The sequence below is a fragment of the Sturnira hondurensis genome, unplaced genomic scaffold (assembly GCF_014824575.4).
Source record: "Sturnira hondurensis isolate 20B ecotype Veracruz unplaced genomic scaffold, ASM1482457v3 Scaffold0017394, whole genome shotgun sequence".
Classification (NCBI taxonomy): Eukaryota; Metazoa; Chordata; class Mammalia; order Chiroptera; family Phyllostomidae; genus Sturnira; species Sturnira hondurensis.
This window is the reverse complement of record NW_028090025.1, coordinates 7,224,111-7,238,951: the sequence shown is the minus strand read 5'-3', so window position 1 is coordinate 7,238,951 and position 14,841 is coordinate 7,224,111. Positions and strand designations below refer to the sequence as shown.

General features: G+C 41.6%; 1 protein-coding gene across 1 annotated transcript; it reads left to right on the top strand.

The window, feature by feature from the left end:
• The first annotated feature begins 4,430 nt into the window (after nt 1–4,430).
• On the top strand, nt 4,431–5,291 carry LOC119002008 (dynactin subunit 6-like). Its single transcript, XM_037067670.1, has one exon. The coding sequence runs from the start codon at nt 4,437–4,439 to the stop codon at nt 4,941–4,943; it is 507 nt and encodes a 168-aa protein (XP_036923565.1). The 5' UTR covers nt 4,431–4,436; the 3' UTR covers nt 4,944–5,291.
• The last annotated feature ends 9,550 nt before the right edge of the window (nt 5,292–14,841 follow it).

Genomic DNA, 14,841 nt, shown 5'->3' with positions numbered 1-14,841 from the left:
GGGAGGGGAAGGAAGATCCAGAATGAGAGCTGGTGTTTCTGGCACCAGAAACACTGGGGCAGGAGGTGATCCAAGATGGCAGTAGAGTTGGTGGAAGCTACATTCACCTCCTCCCAGGAACAAACTGGAATTACAACTAAATTATAAAACAACCATCCTGAATAACCAACTGAAGACTAGCTGAAGAGAAGCCTTATCACTAAGGATTTACAGAAGAAGCCATATTGAGACTGCTTGGAAGGGCAGAGATTCGAAAATGGGTAACCCCTCTCCCACCAGTGGCACCTGAGGTTCTGGAGTGATATTTTTCTCAGGTGCAGGAGCTTCCCCTGAGAAGCATAGGGTCTTAACCCCAAGACAATCTCCCCAGCCCAGAGCACCAAAGCTGGCAAGGCTTTTGGCTGTGAGAAGGTTTTCTGTCTGTCAGGGAAACAGCAATCCACTAGAAACACCGGTGCCCTCTTAAAGGGCCAACGCACAAAGTTTTGTTTGCAGCCACTCACCCTGGGCTCCAGTGGAGGGAGAGCACAGCAGACTACAGTCATGTGAGGAGAGACTGGGATTTGTGGCTCTGTTCAGAAAGCTGAAGGGACCAATGACTTAGCCAGGATCCCTGTGCTAAGTCATTCTCCTGCACTTGCAGACAGCATCTTTCTTGGGTGGAGCACTCTCTTCCATACAACATCAGCCTGGGGGACAGCAATACCCCCACACTCTGGACTCCCTCTTGCCCCACCCTGCAGAGCTTATGCCTTGCTCTGGAGTTGGCTGCCTTGTCCAGGGTGTAGAGTTCTGGGAAGACTCAGGTAGTGTCAGTGAATGAGTTGTGTGGCTTTTAGGTGGGGGCCATTTCTGCCACATTCCTGTGAACCTGACTGGTGTTTCAGTCTCACAGAAGATCCACTAGCCTCACCCTCCAGGCTCCACCCGACCTCCTGGTTCTAGAGGCCACACCAGCCTGACTCCTAGTGGCTCTGCCCTGCTGAGGATGGGGCCAAATGTCTGGGACAAGTTGTGTGGCTCTAGGACGGACCATTTTCCTTTACACCCCCCAAGCAGAGCAGAGCCCTCTCTTCACACAGACAGTTCTTGGTCTTTTGGACCTGATAAACTCTGCCTCAACATTCTTCATTTCTGACTGATTCTTTGTTTATGTTTTTTATGTCCTTTTTCATGCTATGGAGCATCCTTATAACCATTACTTTGAATTCAATACCTGATAAGTCACTGGCCTCTATGTCATTTAGCTCTTTTTGTGGAGATTTCTCCTGTTCTTTCATTTGGGGAATGTTTTTTTGTCTCCACATTTTGGCTGTCTCTTTGTGTTTATATCTATGTATTAGATCTGACATGACCCCCAGTTTTGGTGGGGTCATCTTAGGTAGTGGGTGTCCTGTGGGCTCCAGTAGTGCAGTGCCCTTGATCACCTGAGGTGGGTTCTCCAGAAATGTTCATTGTGTGGGTTTTGTGGGCCCTTCTGCTATAATTGAGTCTTGATTGCTATAGGTGCATTTGTTCATGGGATCAACCCTCAGGCTGGCTGATGGTGAGCATCAATTCCAACTACAATATATGAGGTACTGTGCAGATACAGACCACACAAAGTGGAATTCACCTTGGCAGGGTCTGGAGCCTGCCAACATCTCCCTTTGGATATGCTGCTTGTGAAGCTAATTCAATCCTGTGCTGATGTTATCTAAAGCTGGCCACTGGATGTGTTGCTTCTGGCATAGACCAATGTCAGATGCTGCCTGTGACTGGCCCTGGGCAACCTGTTTGGAGCTATAAAGCAATCCACAATTTGTGGTGGCCTCTGATGGGCCTGAGAGTGTAAGGGAAAGACCAAAGTACACACCAAGGCCAGCTTTTACAAGCTGGGGGCCAGAGGCAGTTCAGAAAAAGTCTCAAAGCACCCTGAGATCTGCCTCTGCCTGCCTCTGGCTGCCGGCTGCCTGTTAGACTCAGTAATTGAAATAGCCTCTGCAGTACTCAAGTTGTATGAGGTAGGTTGGTTGTCAGTGTGTCACTAGGTTGGAGTGAGTGGTATTCCCCAGATTGTTACAGGCTCAAACCTGGTGCCATTGCTGGGTCAGAAGCCACTCAGCCACATCCTCAGGTTTACCAAGTCCAGCTGCTTCCCACTGGGTGCCCGCACATCTTTGTGTTGGGGCAGGTTTCCAGATGGGAGCGGGGCATGAAGCGTGAGTAAAAAAGTGAAGGGATTTAGAAGTAGAGATTGGGATTTACAGAATAGTCATGGGGATGCAAAATACACCATAGGGAATATAGTCGGTAATATTTTAATAACTATATATGGTGCTAGATTGTTATCAGTTTATCAGGGTGATCATCACTTTATAATTTAAGTAAATGTCTAATCACAATAATTGATATTGTACATCAATTGTAATTTTAAAATGCAAATTTTTTGAAAAAACATTGAGCCCTGGCTACACAGCTTAGTTGGTTGGAACATTGTCCCGTACACCAAAAGCTTGTGGGTTCCACCCCTGGTCAGGGCACATACCTAGGTTTCAGGTCTGATCCCTGGCCAGGACGCATACAGGAGGTAACTGGTTGATGTTTCTCTCACATCAGTGTTTTTCTCACCCCCTTCCTCTCTCTCTCAAATCAGTAAATACATCCTCAGGGGAGCACAAAAAAAAATCATTGAATTGCTCTAGTTGGGTAGCTCAGTTGGTTAGAGCACCTCCCTGATGTGCCAACGTTATGGGTGCAATCCCCAGTCAGGGCACATACAAGAATTAACCAATGAATGCATAAATAAGTGGAACAATAAATCAGTCTCCGTCTGTCTGTCTCTCCCCACCACTTCCTTCCTTTTTCTCTCAAAAATCAATTAAAAAGTGCCACCAAAAATCACTGAATATATATTACAGGGTTCCACTGTGGAAGCCATTTGGTATGGTCATGACATAGAAGAACATGAATATTGAACTATCAAAAATCATTGAGATTTAGAGACAGGAAGTGAGTATAGTGTGTGTGTGTGTGGTGACAGCAGGAAGTGGGTAACCAGATTACTAAATTCTCATTTTTCTTAGGGAAATACAATAGTGCCTAAACATGGCAGATCAATATGTAACATTATAAGCATGTTATTTAGATATCTGGAGGTACCAAAAGGGTCACTGAAAAGAGTCAACAGTGGTTGACTCTGGTGTAAGGAAAATGGGAAGAAATGAAGGAAAGCAAGTTTCTGTTCTGTTTTCAGAACAAGTTTTGTAGAACCCTTGACTTTTTAAACTACATGCATATATAGCTTTGACCATATGTGCATGTTTGTATATATGATATATACATGTACAAAATAATATCTGTATAGGTGTATGCACATATGTAATGTGTATATATATATATAAAATTAATCAACAGGTATGCATAGTCCAGGAAGTTTTTAAGTTTCCCTGAGCCACACATGACCTGGTGGTCATGGGGGAAACTGAGTTTGTTGGATAATGAGAATTTGTTGTTAGAAAAGCTTGAGACTTGAAGGCATAGCCCTAGAGGTTATAGACTAAGTGGGGGTCTCTCTATTTTGGATTTCTTGCCAACAAAGCCTTGATATGAAAAACATGCAAGGCACGTCTAAGAGGTTGATGGCATGGTATCACTACGGAGCTCTGGAGGAGGCTTTGGGGTGGAGATGGCTTGGGCCTCCTCTTCTAATCACCTCTGATTGTCGAATGTAAACCCCAGACTCTGGAGCACAACACAAGGTAAAGTTAAATGCTGACAAGTATCTTTCCTGTCTTATATTTTTGCTTTCCTTATGAAGATATTAATTGTGAGATTAACATCTCACAATTCAGATGAGAGTTCTGAAGCTTGTATATCTGAAGCACATACGGAAAAAAAAGCCTGGGAGAAGGAGATTAAGATGGCGACAGAGTACCACAGAGGGAACCCAGCTCCCATGCAACTGGTAGAAAATCCAGGCGGATCTACTGAAGAACAGCATAATCAACCAACAATTCCCCAACATTTATGAAAATAAGAGACAAGAGAGTGTGACAGAGGAACCAGACAGCTGCAGGTCGGCGAGGACTCCCTAAGGCGAGTGAGGACAAAAGCAGCTGCGCCCTTGGCCTCCTTCGAGGTGGGCTTCGCCCACGGCACACCCATGCGGGCAACCTCTGGCAGTGCATGAGTACGGAGAAAAGCAGCGGGCGATCAGGCGGGCGGCATCAGTAAGAAACAGAGGCCTGGTCTGGAACCAGTGCTGGGGCGCCTGTGGCTGAGGGAACTCCAGAGGCCCAGCACCTGGTGGGCTGGCAACAGACTCCGTGGGAGCCGTGGGCCTGCTGCAGGGTCCCTGGGGGAGAACTGACTCCCCCACTCCCCATCTAGGCAGGCTGGGTAATACCGGGCAGAGACCTGTGGGCTTAAGTTAATGTAAAGGATGGCAGGGTGAAATGAGGGGGAATGTAACTATAGGACCTAGGACGGTGATCCACCCTAAAGCACGAATCATTGCGGAGGCCAGACCCATCGTCATCGGCAAAGGAAACCTAATAGAAGAGCAGGTGCTGATCACAAACGCTCACCCCGATAACATCATCCCTGACACCGAAGAGCCAGACCCCAAACCTATAGTCATTGGCACCAATAACGTGTTTGAAGTTGGCTGTTATTCCCAAGCCATGAAAATAGGTGATAATAATGTTATTGAGTCAAAAGCATACGTGGGCAGGAACGTAATTTTGACAAGTGGCTGCATCATTGGGGCTTGTTGCAACCTAAATACATTTGAGGTCATCCCTGAGAACACAGTGATCTACAGCGTGGACTGTCTCCGTCTGGTGCAGACTGAGCGGCCACAGCCCCAGACGCTGCAGCTGGACTTCCTGACGAAAATCCTGCCCAACTACCACCACTTGAAGAAGACCACAAAAGGAAGCTCCACTCCAGTTAAGAACTGAGAACCAGCCGTGACGTCCTGACAGCATTTTGTCAGGGACCGCTGGCCTGGGACAGGGCCACCGCGTTTCGTTCTCTCAGCAGGTCCCAGCATGGTGCCAGCTGGCTTTGTTTTGTAAAATGGAGTTAGGAAGGAGAGTGATGGGTTTTCATCGTAACTGTCCTCTATAATTTATATAAAATATATTATTTTCCCATATCCTTGTTCCTTTCCCAATAATTCACAGATTTAGTTTTCTTTTATATAAAATTTTAGTTATGCAAAAGACTACCTGTGACAAGAAAAGGCATATTGTTATGTGTTTATATTCTGCCATGTACTACACTAAATAAACACATTGAGAACAGGAGAAAAGAAAAAAAAAAGGGTGGCAGGGGCAGAGGGCCCTGTTCAACTGCGTACTCTGTGGTTGCTAGCCTGCCAGCCCACCAGCACAGGGGATTTAAGAAGGACACTGTTGTTGCCAGTCTTTTGGGATTGGGCTGGGCTGAGAGGCAGGCTTTGTGGAGAAGTCTGTATTGAAAAGTGAACTGAGGTGTTCTGCGACAGTAGCTTGCCTCACGGCCCAACCACCCAGCAGCTATCCAGGGGAGGGGTGGGAACACCTGGGTCCCGCCACAGGACTGAGAAGGACAGTGCCAGATACTGGGGGACCTAGGCAGCCTGCCAGGGGTTGGGGGACCCACATCCCAATCCAGTAGCTTGGCTCGCGCACACCTGCATACCTGCCCTCAGAGAGGCCTGGCCGCAACCAGAAAAAACGGTTTGGACAGTTTGATACGGAACAGAGGAAAATGTGTGTGTGTGTGTGTGTGTGTGGTTTTTTTCCCCTCTCCTTTTTTTTTCTTCTTTCTCAACTTCTTTTCTAGGTAATCTTATATCTTTTAAACTGTATTGTTGCTCTATCTTTCGATACTCTGTTCCTCATTTCTTTTTCTTTTTGTCTGGTTTTAGTCCTTCCATTCTTCCCAAATGTTCTGCTTATTTCTCCTTTCTCCTGACTTTTGTGTGTATGTGTGTGTTGGATTGTTTGTTTGTGTGTTGCTTAGTTTTCTTTTAGGTTTATTAAAAGAAATTATTTTTATTATTATTATTATTTTTTGCATTATTCTCACTTCTTTTTATTATTATTTTTTTGCATTATTCTCACTTCTTTTTTTATTTTAAGAATATCTTTGTATTCCTCCCCTTTCTGTACAGGTTTCTTAGTCCTGGCTGGTTATATTGTACTACCTGACAGGTCCCCAATGCTCTTTCCTCCACAGTGTATTGCTAATTTTCTATACTTCACTTGCTTTCCTTTGCCATACTACCCAAGCTCTATAACCCCCATTTAGACAGATCGCATAGAGTCTATCACGTTAATGTTGCTCTAATATTATTGTAAATAAGAGCTGTTCTATACAACGGTAATACTTCATAACACATCTCTTGGACCTTAGACCACCTTACAGGTTCCTGAATTCTATTACTCTATTTACTCACATGCTACACCTAGTTACTAAACTGTACTTGCACCTTACCTCAAAATCTGACCACCCGCAACCACATTGCTTTCTAGATACAACTCACAAGCGCCCCCTTCCCAACAAGAGCCTTAATTTATGTCCATCCTTTCTTAAAAGTGGCAAGCTGGGTCGAAGAGCACGGTTAACTCTATAGATAGCCTAGAGATTGTCTATTTCTTCTCTACCGACTATGACTGTAAATAACATAAAATAATCTTCTGCTATCATAAACCATTTTGCCTCCCCCTCCAACTGATCACACACGCACAATAAAGAAAGGAGTAGGTGGAAGCTGAGAACACCAAGATACCTGCAGAAGACTGCACCACTGAATTTCACAGGTATCCTACCACAGAAGTTCACACCATAAACCCAGGGAACCAGAACATCTGTTTGGTTGACCTCAGAAGCTGAGGACAACAAGAAGAGTATCACAATGGGAAGACAAAGAAACAATCCCCAAATGAAAGAAAAGGAGGAAGCCTCAGAAAGAATGTTAGATGAAATAGAAGCCTCAGAAAGAATGTTAGATGAAATAGATAGGGAATTCAAAGCACTGTTTATCAGGAAATTCAAAGAGCTTACAACGAGCTACCAGAAACTACAGGGGAGCTGCAATGAACTCTCCGCAAACTATACCAACATGAAAAAGGAAATAGAAACCATCAGTAAAGGCCAAGAGGATATGAAGAATACAATTTCTGAACTGAAGAACACAGTAGAAGGTATGAAGAATAGGATCAATGAGGCGGAAGACCACATAAATGAGATAGAAGACAGGGTAGAAAGAATCTCCCAGATGGACCAAGTGATGGAAAAGAGAATCAGAAAATATGAGGAGAATTTAAGAGAAATGCAAGACAATGTGAAACGTAATAATATCCAAATAATAGGAATACCAAAAGAAGAAGAACAAATACAAGGAATAGAAAACCTACTTGAAAGAGTAATAACAGAAAATTTTCCTAAATTGAGGCGAGATAAAGTCACACGAATCCAGGAATCGCAGAGAGTCTCAATCAGGTGGAACCCAAACAGGCCTACTGCAAGACACGTCATCATTAAAATGGCAAACCTCCAAGACAAAGAGAAAATCCTAAAGGCAGCAGGGGAGAAAAAGGAAGTGACATACAAGGAGTTCCCAATAAGGTTGGCTACTGACTTCTCAATGGAAACATTCCAAGCAAGAAGAGAATGGCAAGAAATATTTCAAGTAATGAGAAACAGAGGCCTACAACCAAGGCTACTGTACCCAGCAAGGCTCTCAATCAAGGTAGAAGGCCAAATAAAGAGCTTCCAAGGCAAAAGAAGTCTAGAAGAATACACCTCCACCAAACCAGCTCTACAAGAATTACTAAAAGGGCTGCTTTAAGGAAAGGAAGGAAAAGAGAGAGACAGAAAGGAACACAGGTATATAAATGGCAATTAATAAGTACCTTTCAATAATAACCTTAAACCTAAGTGGTTTAAATGCACCAATTAAAAGACATAGAATAGCTGAATGGATAAGAAAGCATGGCCCACGCATATGCTACCTACAAGAGACCCACCTCAGGTCAAAAGACCACCACAGACCAAAAGTGAAAGGATGGAAACAAACTCTCCAAGCAAATGGACAAGAAAAAAAAGCCAGGGTAGCAATTCTCATATCAGACAAAATAGATTTCAAAAAAAGGACCATAAAGAGAGACCTAGAAGGTCACTTCATATTACTCAAGGGAAGAATCCACCAAGAAGACATTAACATCATAAATATATATGCACCCAAAACAGGAGCACCCAAATATATAAAGAAAATCCTAGAGGACCTCAAGAAAGATATTGACAGCAACACAATTATAGTAGGGGATTTTAACACCCCACTGTCAAAAATGGACACATCTTACAACCAAAATATCAACAAGGATATTGCAGCATTAAATGACACTCTAGATGAAATGGACCTAATTGATATATATAGAGAGCCCTCATCCCAAAGAAACTAAATACACATTCTTTTCAAATGCACATGGAACATTTTCAAAGATAGACCACATGATAGGACACAACACGAGACTCAACAAATGTAGGAAAATAGAAATCATACCAAGCATTTTCTCTAATCACAAGGGACTGAAATTGGAAACTAACCCCAATGAAAAAAAACCCAAAACACCCAAAATCATGGAGACTGAATGGTAGGCTATTAAACAACGAATGGGTCAAGATAGAAATTACAAAAGAAATCAAAAAGTTTCTGGAAACAAATGAAAATGAACTCACAACAACCCAAAACTTATGGGACACAGTGAAGGCAGTCCTGAGAGGGAAGTTCATAGCGATACAGGCTCACCTAAAGAGGATAGAAACATTTCAAACAAACAACCTAACCCAACGCCTGCAAGAACTCGAGGAACAACAACAAAGACAGCCCAGAGCAAGTAGAAGGAAGGAAATAACCAAGATCAAAGCAGAATTAAATGACATAGAGACTAAAAGCACAATTCTAAAGATCAATGAATCCAGGAGTTGGTTTTTTGAAAAGATAAACAAAATAGACAAACCTTTAAGTAGGCTCATTAAGAAAAGAAGAGAGAGGACACAAATAAACACAATCAGAAATGAAAGAGGAGAGATTACAACTGATACCACAGAAATAGAAAGGATTGTAAGAAATTACTATGCGGAACTGTATGCCAAGAAATTTGAAAACCTGGGTGAAATGGACAAATTTCTAGAAAAATATAATCTTCCAAAACTCAATGAAAAAGAAGCAGAAAACCTGAACAGGCCAATAACAGCAAATGAAATTGAAGAAGTAATCAAAAAACTCCCATCACACAAAAGCCCTGGGCCAGATGGTTTCACAGGAGAATTCTACAAAGCTTTTAAGGAAGAGCTAACCCCTATTCTTCACAGACTATTCCAAAAAATCCAAAAGGAGGGAAAACTCCCCAACTCTTTCTATGAAGCCAGCATCACCCTAATCCCAAAGCCAGATAGAGACACAACAAAGAAAGAAAATTACAGACCAATATCACTGATGAACATAGATGCTAAAATCCTCAACAAAATATTGGCAAATCGCATCCAACAATATATCAAAAAGATCATACACCACGACCAAGTGGGATTCATCCCGGGGATGCAAGGATGGTTCAATATACGCAAATCAATAAATGTAATACACCAAATAAACAAAAGCAAAGACAAAAACCACATGGTCATATCAATAGATGCGGAAAAAGCTTTTGATAAGGTACAACACCCATTTATGATAAAGGTACTCAGCAAGGTGGGAATAGAGGGAACATTCCTCAATATAATAAAGGCCATATATGAAAGACCTACAGCCAACATCATACTCAATGGGCAAAAACTAAAAGCTTTTCCACTAAGATCAGGTACAAGACAAGGTTGCCCACTTTCACCACTTCTATTCAATATAGTATTAGAAGTTCTAGCTGCAGCGATCAGACAAGAAAAGGAAATAAAAGGCATCCAAATCGGAAAGGAGGAAACAAAACTGGCATTGTTTGCAGATGACATGATAGTGTACATGGAAAACCCTATAGCCTCTACCAAAAAACTGCTGGAACTAATAAATGAATTTGGCATAACAGCGGGATACAAAGTTAATATCCAGAAATCAAAGGCATTTTTGTATACCAACAATGAAGCAGCAGAAGCAGAAATCAGGAAAAAAATCCCATTCGATATAGCAAAAAGAAAAATAAAATATCTGGGAATAAACCTAACCAAGGAGGTAAAAGACCTGTATGCAGAAAACTACACAACACTGAAGAAAGAAATCAAGGAAGACACAAATAAATGGAAACATATACCGTGTTCATGGATTGGAAGAATTAACATCATCAAAATGTCCATACTACCCAAAGCAATTTACAGATTCAATGCAATACCTATTAAAGTACCAATGGCGTATTTCACAGACATAGAACAAACACTTCAAAAATTTATATGGAACCAGAAAAGACCCCGAATAGCTGCTGCAATTTTGAGAAAGAAGAACAAAGTAGGAGGGATCACAATACCTGATATCAAACTGTATTACAAGGCCACTGTAATCAAAACAGCCTGGTACTGGCACAAAAACAGGCACATAGACCAATGGAATAGAACAGAGAGCCCAGAAATAAACCCAACTCTCTACAGTCAATTAATATTCGACAAAGGGGGCAATAACATAAAATGGAGTAAAGACAGCCTTTTCAACAAATGGTGTTGGGAGAACTGGACAGCTACATGCAAAAAAATGAAACTTGAGCACCAACTTACACCATACACCAAAATAAATTCAAGGTGGATAAAAGACTTAAATATAAGCCGTGAAACCATTAAAGCCCTAGAGGAGAGCATTGGCAAGAAAATCTCAGATATTCCACGCAGCAATATTTTTACTGATACGTCCCCTAGAGCAAGGGACATAAAGGAAAGAATAAACAAATGGGATCTCATCAAAATTAAAAGCTTCTGCATGGCTAAGGAAAACAGTATCAAGATAAAAAGAGAAGCAACTGTTTGGGAAAACATATTTGCCAATGATACCTCAGATAAAGGTTTAATCTCCAAAATATACAAAGAACTCACTCGACTCCACTCAAAGAAGACAAGCAACCCGATTAAAAAATGGGCAGAGGACTTGAACAGACATTTCTCCAAGGAGGACATACAGAGGATCCAGAGACACATGAAAAGATGCTCGATATCGCTAGCTATCAGAGAGATGCAAATTAAAACCACAATGAGATACCACTTAACACCAGTCAGAATGGCTATCATAAACAAAGAAACAAACAACAAGTGCTGGAGAGGTTGTGGGGAAAAGGGGACTCTAGTTCACTGTTGGTGGGATTGCAGACTGGTACAACCACTATGGAAAACAGTATCGAACTTTCTAAGAAAACTAAAAATGAACGTGTCTTTTGACCCAGCAATTCCACTCTTAGGAATATATCCTAAGAACCCTGAAGCACCAATCCAAAAGAACCTATGCACCCCGATGTTCATAGCAGCACAATTTATGATAGCCAAGATGGAAGCAACCTAGATGCCCATCGATCAGTGACTGGATCAAAAAGCTATGGTACATTTACACAATGGAATTCTATGCTGCAGAAAGGAAGAAGGAGGTACTACCCTTTGCAACATCATGGATGGAACTGGAAAGCACTATGCTGAGTGAAATAAGCCAGGCAGTGAAAGACAAATACCATATGATATCACCGTTAACAAGAATCTAAACAACAAAACAAACAAGCAAGCAAAATGTGACCCAAGACGCTGAAATACAGAACCTGCTGACAGGGTCTAGAGTGGAGAGGGGAGAAAATCACAGGGGAAGGGGTGATAGACTTTTTACTTGTTCAAGTAAAAATTCCTTGAACAAGGAATCACATGAACAAGTATAAAGGACACATGGACAATAACTAAGGTGAGGGGCAGAAATGGGAGGGAGGTGGAGAGCACTGGTGGGGGGCAGGGCTGGGAATACAAGACAGAAAACTACTTGAACAAGAATTAAAAAGAAAAAAAGGCTGGAAAAAATACTATTATAAAAAATAGCAGTCTTATTAGGTCATTTATTTTCTTCCTATATATGCTTTTTAATTTAGGAATACTTTATTTTTAAATCCTAATGTGTTTCCTTTCATATTTGATTTTTTTCATATTGAAACTAACATTTACTTACAATATTTCTGATATCTCTAAGTTCTGTTTTTTGTATGCACAATCCATATCCCATGAAAAAGATGGTTGCCAGGAAGACCTGTCTATAAATTGATCAGCAAACAGCATTAGGAAGGCTGGCCTTAAAAACACAAGCTTGCAAAATGACTCTCAAGTCTCACTGTAAGAGAAAATGTTCCAAGGAGTCTCACTTAGAGAAACACTTGTTCTGCAACCCTGAGATGAAAGTTAGGAGAGTGATCTTCTTTTAAAATCTTGGATTTCACCTTAGGTTCCCTCTCTGCTGGCTGCCATGTTGTATGAACTGTGGATGTCCTGTGATAGCATTCAGAAACTTCATTCTCACTTCATACTCAGCACCACAGCAATAAAATTAATGGATTGAGCATTTTTTTCTTAATAAGTACTGCAGATACAAATATCTTGGCCATTTGTCTTTGCATTGAGGGTTTAAAAAACACACTCTTATAGTGTAGCACTGTGTTTCTTGTATTTTGGTTAACATTATTATTTATATTCCATCTCACATGTTACTAAATTAAGAAAGAGGGGCTTTTTTAATAGGTTACACTCTGCTTTTTAATTCACAAGTCTCAAATAAATTCTAACTGACTTCCTTTTTTATTTGTAAAGAATAGTGTTTTTTAAAGATTTTATTTATTTTTAGTGAGAGGGGAAAGGAAGGAGAAAGAGAGAGAGATACCAATGTGTTGTTGCCTCTCCCATACCCTCAATAGGGGTACCTGGCCTGCAACCCAGGCATGTGCTTTGCCTGGGAGTAGAACCGGGGACCCTTTAGTTCGCAGGCCCATGCTCAATCCACTGAGCTACACCAGCCAGGGCCCAACTGACTTTCTAAAAGGTGTTGGGGAGAATAAGCAAATGGGATCTCATCAAAATAAAAAAAACATCTGCACAGATAAAGAAAACAGCATTAAAATTAAAACAGAACCAACTATATGAGAAAACATTTACCAATGATACCTCAGACAAGGGTTTGATCTCTAGAGTACATAAAAAACTCACACAACTCCACTCCAGGAAGACAAACAACCCAATTAAAAAATGGGAAAAGGACCTGAATTGACATTTCTCCAAGGAGGACATAGCAATGTTCATAGCAGCACAATTTACAATAGCCAAGTGCTGGAAGCAACCTAAGTGCCCATCGGCAAATGAGTGAATCAAAAAACCATGGTACATGTACACAATGGAATACTACACAGCAGAAAGAAAGGAGCTCCTACCCTTCATGACAGCAGGGATGGAACTGGAGAGTATTATGCTAAGTGAAATAAGCCAGGCAGTGAAAGACAAATTCCAGATGGTCCCATCTTTAAGTGGAACCTAATCAATAGAATAAACAAGCAAGCAAAATATAACTGGAGACATGAAATTAAAAACAGACAGTAACTGATTCGGACACCAGCCTGCAATGTCCAAGGTGTTATGGATGAGACGAGGTAAATTCACATGGACTACTGAGTCCTGTGGAGGAAAAGGGTTGGGACAGCTACTCTCTCAAGGGGAGAGCACCTGGGAGTGGCCTAGCCACCCTCTCAAGAGGAGAGTGTGCTGACCCTTGCCTTGACAAGCTTTTATTGGTTTTCTAATAGCATACATCAAAGAATGTTTTCATTTATTATACTTAGGTTTGCTTTAGGTAATTACTTTTTACAGATAGCAACAGAAGAGATGTTACTGATTGCTTCTTACAGATTAACAAGGGAAAAATATTGCAAATGCAAGGGAACGATAAGAGTAACAGGTCTGGTTACACTTCAATTCTTGGGAGAATTAGCACAGGCTTCAGGAAGTTACTTTAAACATATGCAGCAAGGGCTTGCTGCCTGAACTCAGGGTAAGGCAGTTTTAGCAGGAGCAAATCTCAAAACAGCCTAGGTATAATGCAGGCCTGATTTTCCACAGGAGAGCTTCTTCACGTGTGTGGTCCTGTGTGCTGACAAGCTCCCCACTGGTTTTCCACATGAGTGCTGAGCTACGTTTCCATTTCTCTCGAAGCGGTTCCCTACCGGTAACTACAGGGGAGGTGCGAGGGGATAATAGGAGGGAAAGGGGAGAAGGTTTGCAGGAACATCTATAAACGGCACATGGACAAAACCAAGGGGGAGGGTGGGATCAGGGTTGGAAGATGGGGATGGCTGGGGTTGGGGGGAGAGATGGGGGGAATGGAGACAACTGTACTTGATCAACAATTACAAAAAAATTTAAAATACATAAAATGTGTTGGGGGAAACACACATTGTGGTAAATAGCAATTGCGATGGAAAGACCAAAAAAGGAAAAAGACATTCAGTTTGCTGCAGCAGGAAACCATTAAATTTATGAATTATGTCTGTCCCTTGTTTTCCTTTGTTTTCCTCCCACTGGAAGGACTTTTAATCATTTGCTCATTAACATTTCCAAAGTGGACAAGGGAAAAACCCATCTCAAATGCTTCTTATCTTAGAATAAAACACCTGTTAAACTAGCCTGTGAATTTAGTTCCTTCCCTTAGACTCTGCCCTCCACCACCAGCAATCTGTTATTGTGTGAGTGATGAAGTATTTTTGTATCATTTGAATCCCAGCCCTTCAGTCTTGTGTGACTTTGGGCAAGTCACTTAATATTTTCTGTCTCTCTGTTCCTTTAGCTGTAAAATGCATATAATAATGAAACTTACTTTAGGGGCAGTATTTT